The sequence below is a fragment of the Sander vitreus genome, unplaced genomic scaffold (genome assembly GCF_031162955.1).
Source record: "Sander vitreus isolate 19-12246 unplaced genomic scaffold, sanVit1 ctg701_0, whole genome shotgun sequence".
NCBI lineage: Eukaryota > Metazoa > Chordata > Actinopteri > Perciformes > Percidae > Sander > Sander vitreus.
In genome coordinates, this window is record NW_027595790.1 from 1 (window position 1) to 12,012 (window position 12,012).

At 43.1% G+C, this 12,012-nt stretch overlaps 1 protein-coding gene across 1 annotated transcript; it reads left to right on the forward strand.

Annotated features, from left to right (window-relative positions):
* Positions 1 to 195: 195 nt before the first annotated feature.
* LOC144514811 (neoverrucotoxin subunit alpha-like) lies at positions 196 to 6,703 on the forward strand. Its single transcript, XM_078245639.1, has 3 exons — positions 196 to 465; positions 5,817 to 5,863; positions 5,988 to 6,703. The coding sequence occupies exons 1-3, from the start codon at positions 251 to 253 to the stop codon at positions 6,659 to 6,661; spliced, it is 936 nt and encodes a 311-aa protein (XP_078101765.1). The 5' UTR covers positions 196 to 250; the 3' UTR covers positions 6,662 to 6,703.
* Positions 6,704 to 12,012: the final 5,309 nt, after the last annotated feature.

Consider the following 12,012-nt stretch of genomic DNA (forward strand, 5'->3'; position numbering starts at 1 on the left):
ATCTCGAGACTCTCAGGTCAGGATTCATTAACCCATTCTACTGATGACCATTTAAAATCTGACTAATTTTAGTTGATAAAACAGCTGCTTTGTGTCAGCTGATACAATAAACTTGGGCAGTAGTTATTAATTATATAATTATTAATTTCTAGACTCAGAGTTACTTTCCATGAGGATTTTTTATTGTTTATTTTTGTTGTTAAATAGTTAAATAGATGATTTTAAAGGTGTATTCTAAATCTGGACCAAAATGTACCTGGGGTTCCTGTGTGTTGTTCTGTGTGTTTGCAGTCTGTCAGGCTGTCTGATCTCAGAGGAAGGCTGTACTTCTCTGGTCTCAGCTCTGAGCTCCAACCCCTCCCATCTGAGAGAGCTGGACCTGAGCTACAATCATCCAGGAGACTCAGGAGTGAAGCTACTGTCAGCGGGACTGGAGGATCCACTCTGGAGACTAGACACTCTCAGGTACAAACACTGGTGAACAAAAAGGAGATATTTGTGTAGGAAGTTGTAAAGAAGAACATCTCCAGAAACTAAAATGATGACTTCCTGTTGTTAATAATTGATGTAGTTTGGACACATCTCTGAATGTTAAAGGAACTGTCCATGGTTTGAAGAAACATCCTTTTTTTCCTCTTTCCCGAGATCAAATCAGTTTCAACTCGACAGACAGGTCCAGGACAGGTTTAGCCTAGCTTAGCACAAATCAATGTGCTTTCTACGCTGTGAGAAGAGCGTGTCAATAAAGCATTACTCTTTCGGCAGACTAGTTATCTAGAGGTTTAAAATGTCAGTTGCTGGTGCTACATGTGATCGATCAGAGACGTACACTGACATCAGGACCAATTATTTCTCTAAGTTCCTCTTGTACTGGGAGAGTACCGGCTCCAAGTTCAAAAAGTCCCCCAAAATGCTCTTTCCTAGTCCCTGCCTAATAATATATAAATATATATGTATGTGTATATATATATATATATATATATATATATATATATATATATATATATATATATATATGTGTGTGTGTTCTGCTGTCTGCTATGTTCAGTTATATTTTCCTCATTATTTATGTTATTTCACCCACAAGCCATCCGCTATTAATCAGAATATTCATTGTTATGACTAGATCTGTAGATCAGAGGTGGACCGTCAGGGCCAGCAAGGCCTTCTCTGCTGGCCAAGAGATGATCAGAAAATCATATTTTTATAATTGAAGGCCTAAAACAAAGAAAATATGTATTTTCAATATTGTTTACACTGCAAGCTCATTTACATGTTAACATTTTTTAGTGAAATGATTTTACTAGGTATTACTGCTTGCTTTAGGTGTTTGCTGCTTTTGAGCAGTGTCAGTGGCCGCTGTGCCTTTGTGTGTGTGTTAAGCCCGCACTGTTTGGCTGGAATTTGTGGCGAGGCCTGTTGATCACTGATTGTGTTATATGTGTTTTTGATTTCTTTGTGGTCACCGTATGAGTAAACATGACCCAGACGCATAACTATCGGTAAGCAGGGTATGCAGTGCTTAAGGGCCCGGACCAATCAGGGGCCCGCGTGACTGGAAGATATTGATTGACAGCCGGAGACCCCTATCACATTTTCATTACTGAGGGCTGCTTCGTTTCCCCCCTCGACTGACGTGAATCACACACACACACACACACACACACAAACACATACACACACACACACACACACACACACACACACAATCACACACGGTGGATGCAGGAAAAACCACAGATGAGACGTACAGTTTGACCTCAATTGAGGACAGCCACCCTCGTTATTGTAAGTGCAACGTAAAGAGTAATTCATTAATAGTAATAATTATTATTAAAACAAGTTTCAACATCGCAACTTTTATCGCAATTTTTTACAAAAACTCCCGCGAAATCAGGCATTTTGGGCCGCATCAATCTCAAAAAAGGCCGTGAAATCCTGGAGGGACTGCCCTTGTGTGTGTTTTCATGTGTTATGGTGCATTCACCAGTGTTTTGTTGTTGTTGTGATGCGCGTAGGCTACTCCTGATTTTGTCAGTCATCTCATCTCTTATATGCTGTGTCTCTATGATCCTATCCTGTCCTGTTCATGGTAGCCTACTCGTGGACATTGTGCCGTCATCACGTGCTGTAGTAGGGGGGCCCGCCTTGATAATCCTGCTTAAGGGCCCGGTGTTGGCTCGTTACGCCACTGATATGACCGGTTGTTGTGGGTTTGTTTTGGTTTCTTTGGTAATTCCATTCATTTTGACTATATGTGATGCAGCATCCTGTCATACTGCGTGAAAGTGATGCTTCAGACAGCGTGTGGTCATGTCTCTGCAGTAGTGTATTAGGTGTCTCTACGTGTTGAGCCTTGTGTTAAATCACGTTATTCCACACGGTAATGTCCTAGTGTCATGGTGAGGTTATTCAAAGGTGATTTAACTGCTGTAGGATAGTACTGAAGGCCCAGGTGTAAAACACACGGCCACCACTGCTGTAGATAAACTGCTGGTTGCTATCGACGCTGCTCTCTGCCCATGGCCTGTCTGTCCTGCTGCAGCTCCTCTCAGAGTTACAGAGTTAGCTGTTGTGTTAGCAGAGTTAACTGTCGTGTTAGCACGGTTAGCTGTCTTGTTAGCAGGGTTAGCTGTTGTTAGCGGAGTTAGCTGTAGTGTTAGCAGAGTTAGCTGTTGCGTTAGCATGGTTAGCTGTTATGTGAGCAGAGTTAGCTGTTGTGTTAGCAGGGTTAACTGTCATGTTAGCAGGATTAACTGTTGTGTTAACAGAGTTAGCTGTTGTGTTAGCAGAGTTAACTGTCGTGTTAGCAGGGTTAGCTGTTGTGTTAGCAGGGTTAGCTGTTGTTAGCGGAGTTAGCTGTAGTGTTAGCAGGGTTAACTGTTGTGTTAACAGGGTTAGCTGTTGTGTTAGGAGGGTTAGCTGTCGTGTTTGCAGAGTTAGCTGTTGTGTAAGCAGAGTTAGCTGTTGTTTTAGCCGAGTTAGCTGTTGTGTTAGCAGACTTAGCTGTTGTTTGAGGAGTTAGCTGTTGTGTTAGCAGAGTTAGCTGTTGTTAGCAGAGTTAGCTGTTGTGTTAGCAGGCTTAGCTGTTGTGTTAGCAGAGTTAGCTGTAGTTTTAGCAGGGTTAGCTGTCGTGTTAGCCGAGTTAGCTGTTGTTAGTAGAGTTAGCTCTCATGTTATCAGGGTTAGCTGCAATTAGGAGAGGTAGCTGTCGTGTTAGGAGGGTTAGCTTTTGTGTAAGCAGAGTTAGCAGTTGTGTTAGCAGAGTTAGCTGTTGTATTAGCAGAGTTTGCTGTTGTGTTAGCAGAGTAAGCTGTCGTGTTAGCAGAGTTAGCTGTCGTGTTTGCAGAGTTAGCTGTCGTGTTTGCAGAGTTAGCTGTTGTGTTAGGAGGGTTAGCTGTTGTGTTAGCAGGGTTAACTGTCATGTTAGCAGGATTAACTGTTGTGTTAGAGGAGTTAGCTGTTGTTAGCGGAGTTAGCTGTTGTGTTAGCAGAGTTAGCTGTTGTGTTAGCAGACTTAGCTGTTTTGAGGAGTTAGCTTTTGTGTTAGCAGAGTTAGCTGTCGTGTTAGCAGGGTTAGCTGTCGTGTTAGCAGAGTTAGCTGTTGTGTTAGCAGAGTTAGCTGTTGTGTTAGCAGAGTTAGCTGTTGTGTTAGCAGAGTTAGCTGTTGTGTTAGCATGATTAGCTGTTTTGTGAGCAGAGTTAGCTGTCGTCTTAGCAGAGTTAGCTGTTGTTAGAGCAGTTAGCTGTTGTTTGAGGAGTTAGCTGTTGTGTTAGCAGAGTTAGCTGTTGTGTTAGCAGGGTTAGCTGTCATGTTAGCAGGGTTAGCTGTTGTGTTAGGAAGGTTAACTGTTGTGTTAGCAGGGTTAGCTGTTGTGTTAGCAGGAGTTAGCTGTTGTATAGCAGAGCATTATGCAGTTGTGTTAGTAGCGTTACCATGTTGTGTTAGAAGTCTGGTATCATTCTGCCGACATTATGCGGTGAGGGTAGCTTACCCGCATGTGGGCTCGTGGGACCCGTGGAGGAGGCCAGCTATGCTGTCGGGGAGGTGGTGGGGTTTGATAGTGTGAAGTCTGCCTCCCGTATGAACAAGGCAGTGGTTATTTTCTTGGATGATGTGGCGAAGGTTGAGACTGTGGTAGAAAGAGGAATTGTTATCCGTGATACTTTCACCCCGGTTCTCCTGCTGGTAAGCCCAGCTAAAAGAATCATGATTTCAAACGTACCTCCGTTTATTAAAAATGAGGATTTGGCCAGAGAGCTGTCACGGTACGGCCAGCTGATGTCTCCAATTAAAATGGTTCTGCTAGGTTGTAAATCCCCGAAACTCAAGCACGTAGTGTGTCATAGAAGACAAGCCTTCATGACTCTGAAAGACAACGCGGCTGATCTAAATCTAACGTTCAGTTTTAAAGTGGAAGGCTTCAGCTATGTTGTTTTTGCGACTTCTGATTCCATGAAGTGTTTTGGATGTGGGGAGGAGGGTCATTTGGTCCGTTCCTGTCCGCGTCGGACAGGAACGGACGTTTCGGCCGAGACGGCTCCCGGTCCCTCTGAACCGGACCCCGGTCCCGCTGGGTCGGGCGGTACGGCCGACCGGGCCGCAGAGTCGCCTCCGGGGGGCTCAGACTCAGATGTTGCGCCACCTGCGGCTGACTCAGACTCGGCAGGTGCGCAACAGTGTGCAGAAACTGCAGAGGTTACAGAGTTAGTTGTACAACAGGAGTGTGGAAATACAACTGTTAATGACGGATATGCCCAGTCTACTGAGGCAGCAGAAAATAACAGACAGACAGGGAAAAAGAAAGGCAGTGCAAATAAGACAAGCTGCAGTCAGAATATTACAAATGTGGTTGATGATGCTCTGGCTGAAAATGTGTCTGATGAGATGGATGTAACTACAAGATCCAGCAAAAGAAAAAACAGTTCTAACAAAGAGCAGAATGATGCTAAAGCTAAAAAGCTGCTAGAGGGTCTGTGTGGTGATGATGATGATGATGATGAGGAAGATTGTGAGTGGACAGCATCCCAGGTAGAGAAGTTAACTCTGTATCCTCTGGATAAGATCAAGAAGTTCCTGCAGGACACTAAAGGGATCAAGGCGGTGAAGACGGAGCAGTTCTTCCCTGATCTGAGAGGGTTTATCAGGTCTGTGGCCTGGCTGAGGAAAGATACAGAAGGGTTCACTATCCAAGAGGTTTACCGCCTCAAGAAACTGGTCACTAAAGTCAGAGCTCAACTCATTGAAGACGATGACTGGGTTTAATATGTTTCTTCACATACTTGTTGTGTGTGTTTTTGTTCTTGCTCTTTTCTTTTTAATGGCAGATTTAAATATTGGGTCTTTAAACATACTTCATCCTGGGCCAATCAAAGATGGCTGTGTATGTGAGCAGGAAGAGGAAGGTGGATGAATCTGTTGATATTAATGTGACTCTGCTGTTTACTCGGATGGTGAAAGCCAGAATCAGGATTGACTTTAGTTATTATAAAGAGATGAAGGATGTGGATCAGTTCAGTGTGATCTGGGCCCATGGTGATGTGTTGAGCTCTGTTGAAGGAGAACAACTCATCTTTTCTCAGGAGATGATGTCATGTATTTAAGAGTATATGTATTTATTTATTGTTCTGTTGAAAAGAGATTATTTTTGTAGATAACAAGATGGAACATTGATAAAATAAAGTTCCTTTAAAAATCAAAAAAATCTCTCTCTCTCTCTCTCTCTCTCTCTCTCTCTCTCTCTCTCTCTCCCTCTCTCTCTCTCTCCCTCCCTCTCTCTTTCTGAGTGATGTAATGCCCCCCCTCCTCCTTTCAGGGTGGAGCCTGCTGGAGTCAGATGGTTGACACCAGGTCCATGGAGATGTAAGTGTGTTTTTACATTTCATTCATCAAACTGTGACATCACTCAGTCAACCCTCTGATGTCATCATCAAAGTGCTGATTGGTTAATAACTGCAGCTGTGTTGTGTCTCCTTCTCTCCGTCAGATTCCTGTGAACTCACACTCGACACAAACACAGTGAACAGAAAACTCAAACTGTCTGACAACAACAGGAAGGTGACATGTGTGAAGGAGTATCAACCATATCCTGATCATCCAGAGAGGTTTGACTCCTGGCCTCAGCTGCTGTGTAGAGATGGTCTGACTGGTCGCTGTTACTGGGAGGTCGAGAGGAGAGGAGAGGTTGATATATCAGTGAGTTACAGAGGAATCAGGAGGAGAGGAGACAGTTATGACTGTTTGTTTGGACATAATGATCAGTCCTGGAGTCTGATCTGCTCTGATGGTGGTTACTCTGTCTGTCACAATAAGAGAAGAACATACATCTTCTCCTCCTCTGTCTCTAACAGAGTAGCATCCATCTCCTCCTCCTCTGTCTCTAACAGAGAAACAGCCATCTCCTCCTCCTCTGTCTCTAACAGAGTAGCATCCATCTCCTCCTCCTCTGTCTCTAACAGAGTAGCATCCATCTCCTCCTCCTCTGTCTCTAACAGAGTAGCAGTGTATGTGGACGTTCCTGCTGGCTCTCTGTCCTTCTACACAGTCTCCTCTGACTCACTGATCCTCCTCCACACCTTCAACACCACATTCACTCAGCCTCTCTATCCTGGGTTCAGGTTCTGGTCTCCTGGTTCCTCAGTGTCTCTGAGTCCTGTTTAACTTCTTCTTCTTCTTCTTCTTCTCTTCTTCTTTTCTTCTTCTCTTCTTCTTCTTCCCTCTTCTTCTTCTTCTCTTCTTCTTCTTCTTCTTCTCTTCTTCTCTTCTTCTTCTTCTTCTTCTTCTTCTCTTTTTCTTCTTTTCTTCTTCTTCTTCTCTTCTTCTTCTTCTCTTCTTCTTCTCTTCTTCTTCTTCTCTTCTTCTTCTCTTCTTCTTCTTCTTCTTCTTCTTCTTCTTCTTCTTCTTCTCTTCTTCTTCTTCTTCTTCTCGTCTTCTTCTTCTTCTCTTCTTCCTCTTCTTCTTCTTCTTCTTCTTCTTCTTCTTCTCTTCTTCTTCTCTTCTTCTTCTTCTCTTCTTCTTCTTCTTCTTCTTCTTCTTCTTCTCTTCTTCTCTTCTTCTTCTTCTTCTTCTTCTTCTTCTTCTCTTCTTCTTCTTCACCTCTTTCTCTTCTTCTTCTTCTCCTCCTCCTTCTCTTCTTCTTTTTCTTCTTCTTCTCTTCTTCTTCTTCTCCTTCTCTTCTTCTTCTTCTCTTCTTCTTCTCTTTTTCTTCTTTTCTTCTTCTCTTCTTCTTTTCTTCTTCTTCTCTCCGTCATATTCCTGTGAACTCACACTCGACACAAACACAGTGAACAGAAAACTCAAACTGTCTGACAACAACAGGAAGGTGACATTAGTGGAGGAGGATCAGCCATATCCTGATCATCCAGAGAGGTTTGACTCCTGGTCTCAGCTGCTGTGTAGAGATGGTCTGACTGGTCGCTGTTACTGGGAGGTCGAGATGAGAGGAAGGGTTAATATATCAGTGAGTTACAGAGGAATCAGGAGGAAAGGAGGCAGTTATGACTGTTGGTTTGGACATAATGATCAGTCCTGGAGTCTGATCTGCTCTGATCGTGGTTACTCTGTCTGGCACAATAACAGAGGAACATCCATCTCCTCCTCCTCTGTCTCTAACAGAGTAGCATCCATCTCCTCCTCCTCTGACTCTAACAGAGTAGCATCCATCTCCTCCTCCTCTGTCTCTAACAGAGTAGCATCCATCTCCTCCTCCTCTGACTCTAACAGAGTAGCATCCATCTCCTCCTCCTCTGTCTCTAACAGAGTAGCATCCATCTCCTCCTCCTCTGTCTCTAACAGAGTAGCAGTGTATGTGGACGTTCCTGCTGGCTCTCTGTCCTTCTACTCAGTCTCCTCTGACTCACTGATCCTCCTCCACACCTTCAACACCACATTCACTCAGCCTCTCTATCCTGGGTTCTGGTTCTGGTCTCCTGGTTCCTCAGTGTCTCTGAGTCCTGTTTAACTTCTTCTCTTCTTCTTCTTCTTCTTCTTCTTCTTTTCTTCTTCTTCTTCTTCTTCTTCTTCTTCTTCTCTTCTTCTTCGTCTTCTTCTTCTTCTCTTCTTCTTCTTCTTCTTCTCTTCTTCTCTTCTTCTTCTTCTTCTTCTTCTCCTTCTCTTCTTCTTCTCTTCTTCTTCTTCTTCTTCTTCTTCTTCTCTTCTTCTTCTTCTTCTTCTTCTTCTTCTTCTTCTTCTTCTTCTTCTTCTTCTCTTCTTCTTCTTCTCTTCTTCTTCTCTTCTTTTCTTCTCTTCTTCTTTTCTTCTTCTTCTCTTCTTCTTCTTCTCTTCTTCTTTTCTTCTTCTCCTTCTTCTCTTCTTCTTCTTCTTCTTCTTCTTCTTCTTCTTTTCTTCTTCTCTTCTTCTTCTTCTTCTTCTCCTTCTTTCTTCTTCTCTTCTCTTCTTCTTCTTCTCTTCTTCTTCTTCTTCTTCTTCTTCTCTTCTTCTTCTTCTCTCTTCTTCTTCTTCTTCTTCTTCTTCTCTTCTTCTCCTTCTCTTCTCTTTTCTTCTTCTTCTCTTTTTCTTCTTTTCTTCTTCTCTTCTTCTTTTCTTCTTCTTCTCTTCTTCTTCTTCTTTTCTTCTTCTTCTCTTCTTCTTCTTTTCTTCTTCTCTTCTTCTTCTTCTCCTCCTTCTCTTCTTCTTCTCTCTTCTTCTTCTTCTTCTCTCTCTTCTTCTTCTCTCTCTCTTCTTCTTCTCTCACTCTTCTTCTCTCTCTCCTTCTTCTTCTTCTCTCTCTCTTCTTCTTCTCTCTTCTTCTTCTCTCTTCTTCTCTCTCTCTTCTTCTTCTTCTCTCTCTCTTCTTCTCTCTCTCTTCTTCTTCTTCTCTCTCTCTCTCTTCTTCTTCTTTTCTTCTTCTTCTCTTCTTCTTCTCCTCCTTCTCTTCTTCTTCTTCTTTTCTTCTTCTTCTCTTCTTCTTCTTCTCCTTCTCTTCTTCTTCTTCTTCTTCTTCTTCTTCTTCTCCTCCTTCTCTTCTTCTTCTTCTTCTCTTTTTCTTCTTCTCTTCTTCTCTTCTTTTCTTTTTCTTCTCCTTCTCTTCTTCTCCTCCTCCTTCTCTTCTTCTTCTTCTCCTTCTCTCCTCCTCCTTCTCTTCTTCTTCTTCTTCTTCTTCTTTTTTTCTTCTTTTCTTCTTCTTCTTCTTCTTCTTCTCTTCTTCTTCTTCTTCTTCTTCTTCTTCTTCTTCTCTTCTTCTTCTCTTCTTCTTCTCTTTTTCTTCTTCTCTTCTTCTTCTCTTTTTCTTCTTTTCTTCTTCTCTTCTTCTTTTCTTCTTCTTCTCTCCGTCATATTCCTGTGAACTCACACTCGACACAAACACAGTGAACAGAAAACTCAAACTGTCTGATAACAACAGGAAGGTGACATTAGTGGAGGAGGAGCAGCCATATCCTGATCATCCAGAGAGGTTTGACTCCTGGTCTCAGCTGCTGTGTAGAGATGGTCTGACTGGTCGCTGTTACTGGGAGGAAGGGTTGATATATCAGTGAGTTACAGAGGAATCAGGAGGAGAGGAGACAGTGATGACTGTTGGTTTGGAGGTAATGATCAGTCCTGGAGTCTGTTCTGCTCTGATGATGGTTACTCTGTCAGGCACAATAACAGAGTAACATCCTCCTCCTCCTCTGTCTCTAAGAGAGTAGCATCCATCTCCTCCTCCTCTGTCTCTAACAGAGTAGCATCCATCTCCTCCTCCTCTGTCTCTAACAGAGTAACATCCTCCTCCTCCTCCTCTGACTCTAACAGAGTAGCATCCATCTCCTCCTCCTCTGTCTCTAAGAGAGTAGCAGTGTATGTGGACGTTCCTGCTGGCTCTCTGTCCTTCTACTCAGTCTCCTCTGACTCACTGATCCTCCTCCACACCTTCAACACCACATTCACTCAGCCTCTCTATCCTGGGTTCTGGTTCTGGTCTCCTGGTTCCTCAGTGTCTCTGTGTCCTGTGTAGGACGGAGAGTCTCCTCCTGTTTCTCACTGCTGATCAGTTGAGTCTGTACAGGATCACACTTACAGAAATATTTCAGCTTATTGTTATGAACTAATGAATGAACTTTGTATGAAATAATTCAGAATGAATGAACAGATTCCTCGTGAACATTGTAAACTTCCTCCACTTCCAGTCCTTTAAAGATGGAAGCTGTGATCATGAAATTGTAGAAATGCCGTTGACTTGTGTCATGTTTGGTTTTGAGTTCTGTCTCTTTTCACAATAAAAGCATAAAGTTACTGTGAGGGTGTTTGTGGTCTTTCTGTTTAACTTTTACACACGATAAGATGTCTCGGTGTCCCAGAGGTCTTCCAGGTGGAGCTGCAGCGTGAGAAACCCTCCAATCAGAGCAGTCGAGGACGTTAGTCTTTCACTTTTTCATTTTCATATTGTGTTGAGTTCAGGGAGCAGAGAGTCTGTCTGTTTTCTCTCCACGTTAGTTATCTGCTCAGCCAGCTGCTGTAACTTCACTCTGTGCTATTAGTACTTTTACTGCAGTAACATGTCATCAATGTGACAGAGAACCTGTCTCATTGAGTCTGTTGGAGGTTTGATTCCCTCCCACATTAACATGTTTGTGTTGAAGACTTCACTGTTGGTACCAGTGAGGAAAGAAGACAGAGGGGGGGATGGATTTCATATTTTAGGAAACATCTTCATATTGTGTAATGAGTAGTCAGCGTCTACAGTCATTAAATCTTTCAGTCAGTAATGGAGCATCGACAGCAGTCCAAATGTAAGCTAGCTAGAAGTGTTTTCATCATCCCCGGTACGACACACACAGATACACACACACACACACACACACACACACACACACACACACACACACAGACACAGACAGACACACAGACACACACACACACAGACAGACAGACAGATGTGCGATACACACACACACACACACACACACACACTTCATGAGGAGAGAGAGAAAGAGAGATGCTAACATTAGATTAATCAAAGTGAGCTCCCTGTACAGGGAGCACCCGGTCATATCTTATAACTTGCTCTGCTCCGACTCCATGTTTTCTTGTTGTTATGGAAACGATAGGTCTGGCTACTCTGCTTGTCATTGGTCGGCTGTCAAAAACACGTTGGACGTAGGGCGTTTTTTTTTCAGAAAAGTTGAACTTTTTCCAACTTCAAAAAGACACTCTGAGCTGCAGGAGAGAAAAAACATTGGTGGTGTCGTATAAAAAAGCACTCAGGACTTGTTTAGCTCCACAGGATTATAATGTAATGGCAGCTTCTAAAAAGAGACCACCAAGTCTGACCTAAAGGTCCTTTTTAAGCACTCGTCTCATCGTCCCATCTCACCTCATTTTCATTACTCGATGCCAGACCCTTAATCTTTCAGATTTGGGTCTGAATTTCCAGGCTACAAAAAGTCAGTAAAAACAACAGAAATAACGAAAAAAGCTACAAAAAACTAATTACAAAAAATAGCGACATGCAGTAATACAGCCAAAGATATTTAACTTTTTCAATGAAACAAAAGCATGTGAATAAACTAAACATGTCTGACCCTTAATATGGTACCTTCTCCCTTAGAGAAAGTGAGTTTGACACTCCTGCTGTAGAGACTTTGAATCCATCTCACCATCGTCAATGTTGCTCTTTGGGTAAACGCTAGGGGTGGAACGGTACATGTATTGGTATTGAACCGAAACGGTACGGCGTCTTGGTTCGGTACATGAATTTCCACGGAGAATACAAGGTATGAAAATAAACAAAACTTTCGTGCAAATGAATTAATGTAATGTGGAACTACTGTTACATACGCGTTTCTTAGGGACACCTAATCTGTAGCCCCGCCTTAGCTCTGAAGCTCCCGAGCTCCGCCTACATGTCGAGTCGGTCCAGTGAGTCCACATGAAGCAAAGTAGTCCCTTCCATGTACAACCAAACATGGACGTACTGTAGCTGTAGCCCTTCTCGCCTCGACCACAAATGGCTTCCAGGCCCATTTGCTTCGCTGTTTGCTCCGCCGTTAGCTGTTAGCTCCGCTTTTAGCTCCGCCGTTAGCTGTTAGCGCCGG

What these genes read in the sequence shown, in the direction of transcription:
- LOC144514811 (XM_078245639.1), top strand. Translation starts at nt 251, where the DNA reads ATGTACCTGGGGTTCCTGTGTGTTGTTCTGTGTGTTTGCAGTCTGTCA. An exon ending in TGGAGACTAGACACTCTCAG is followed by an intron (nt 466 to 5,816) that starts GTACAAACACTG and finishes TCCTCCTTTCAG; the next exon opens with GGTGGAGCCTGCTGGAGTCA. An exon ending in GACACCAGGTCCATGGAGAT is followed by an intron (nt 5,864 to 5,987) that starts GTAAGTGTGTTT and finishes TCTCTCCGTCAG; the next exon opens with ATTCCTGTGAACTCACACTC.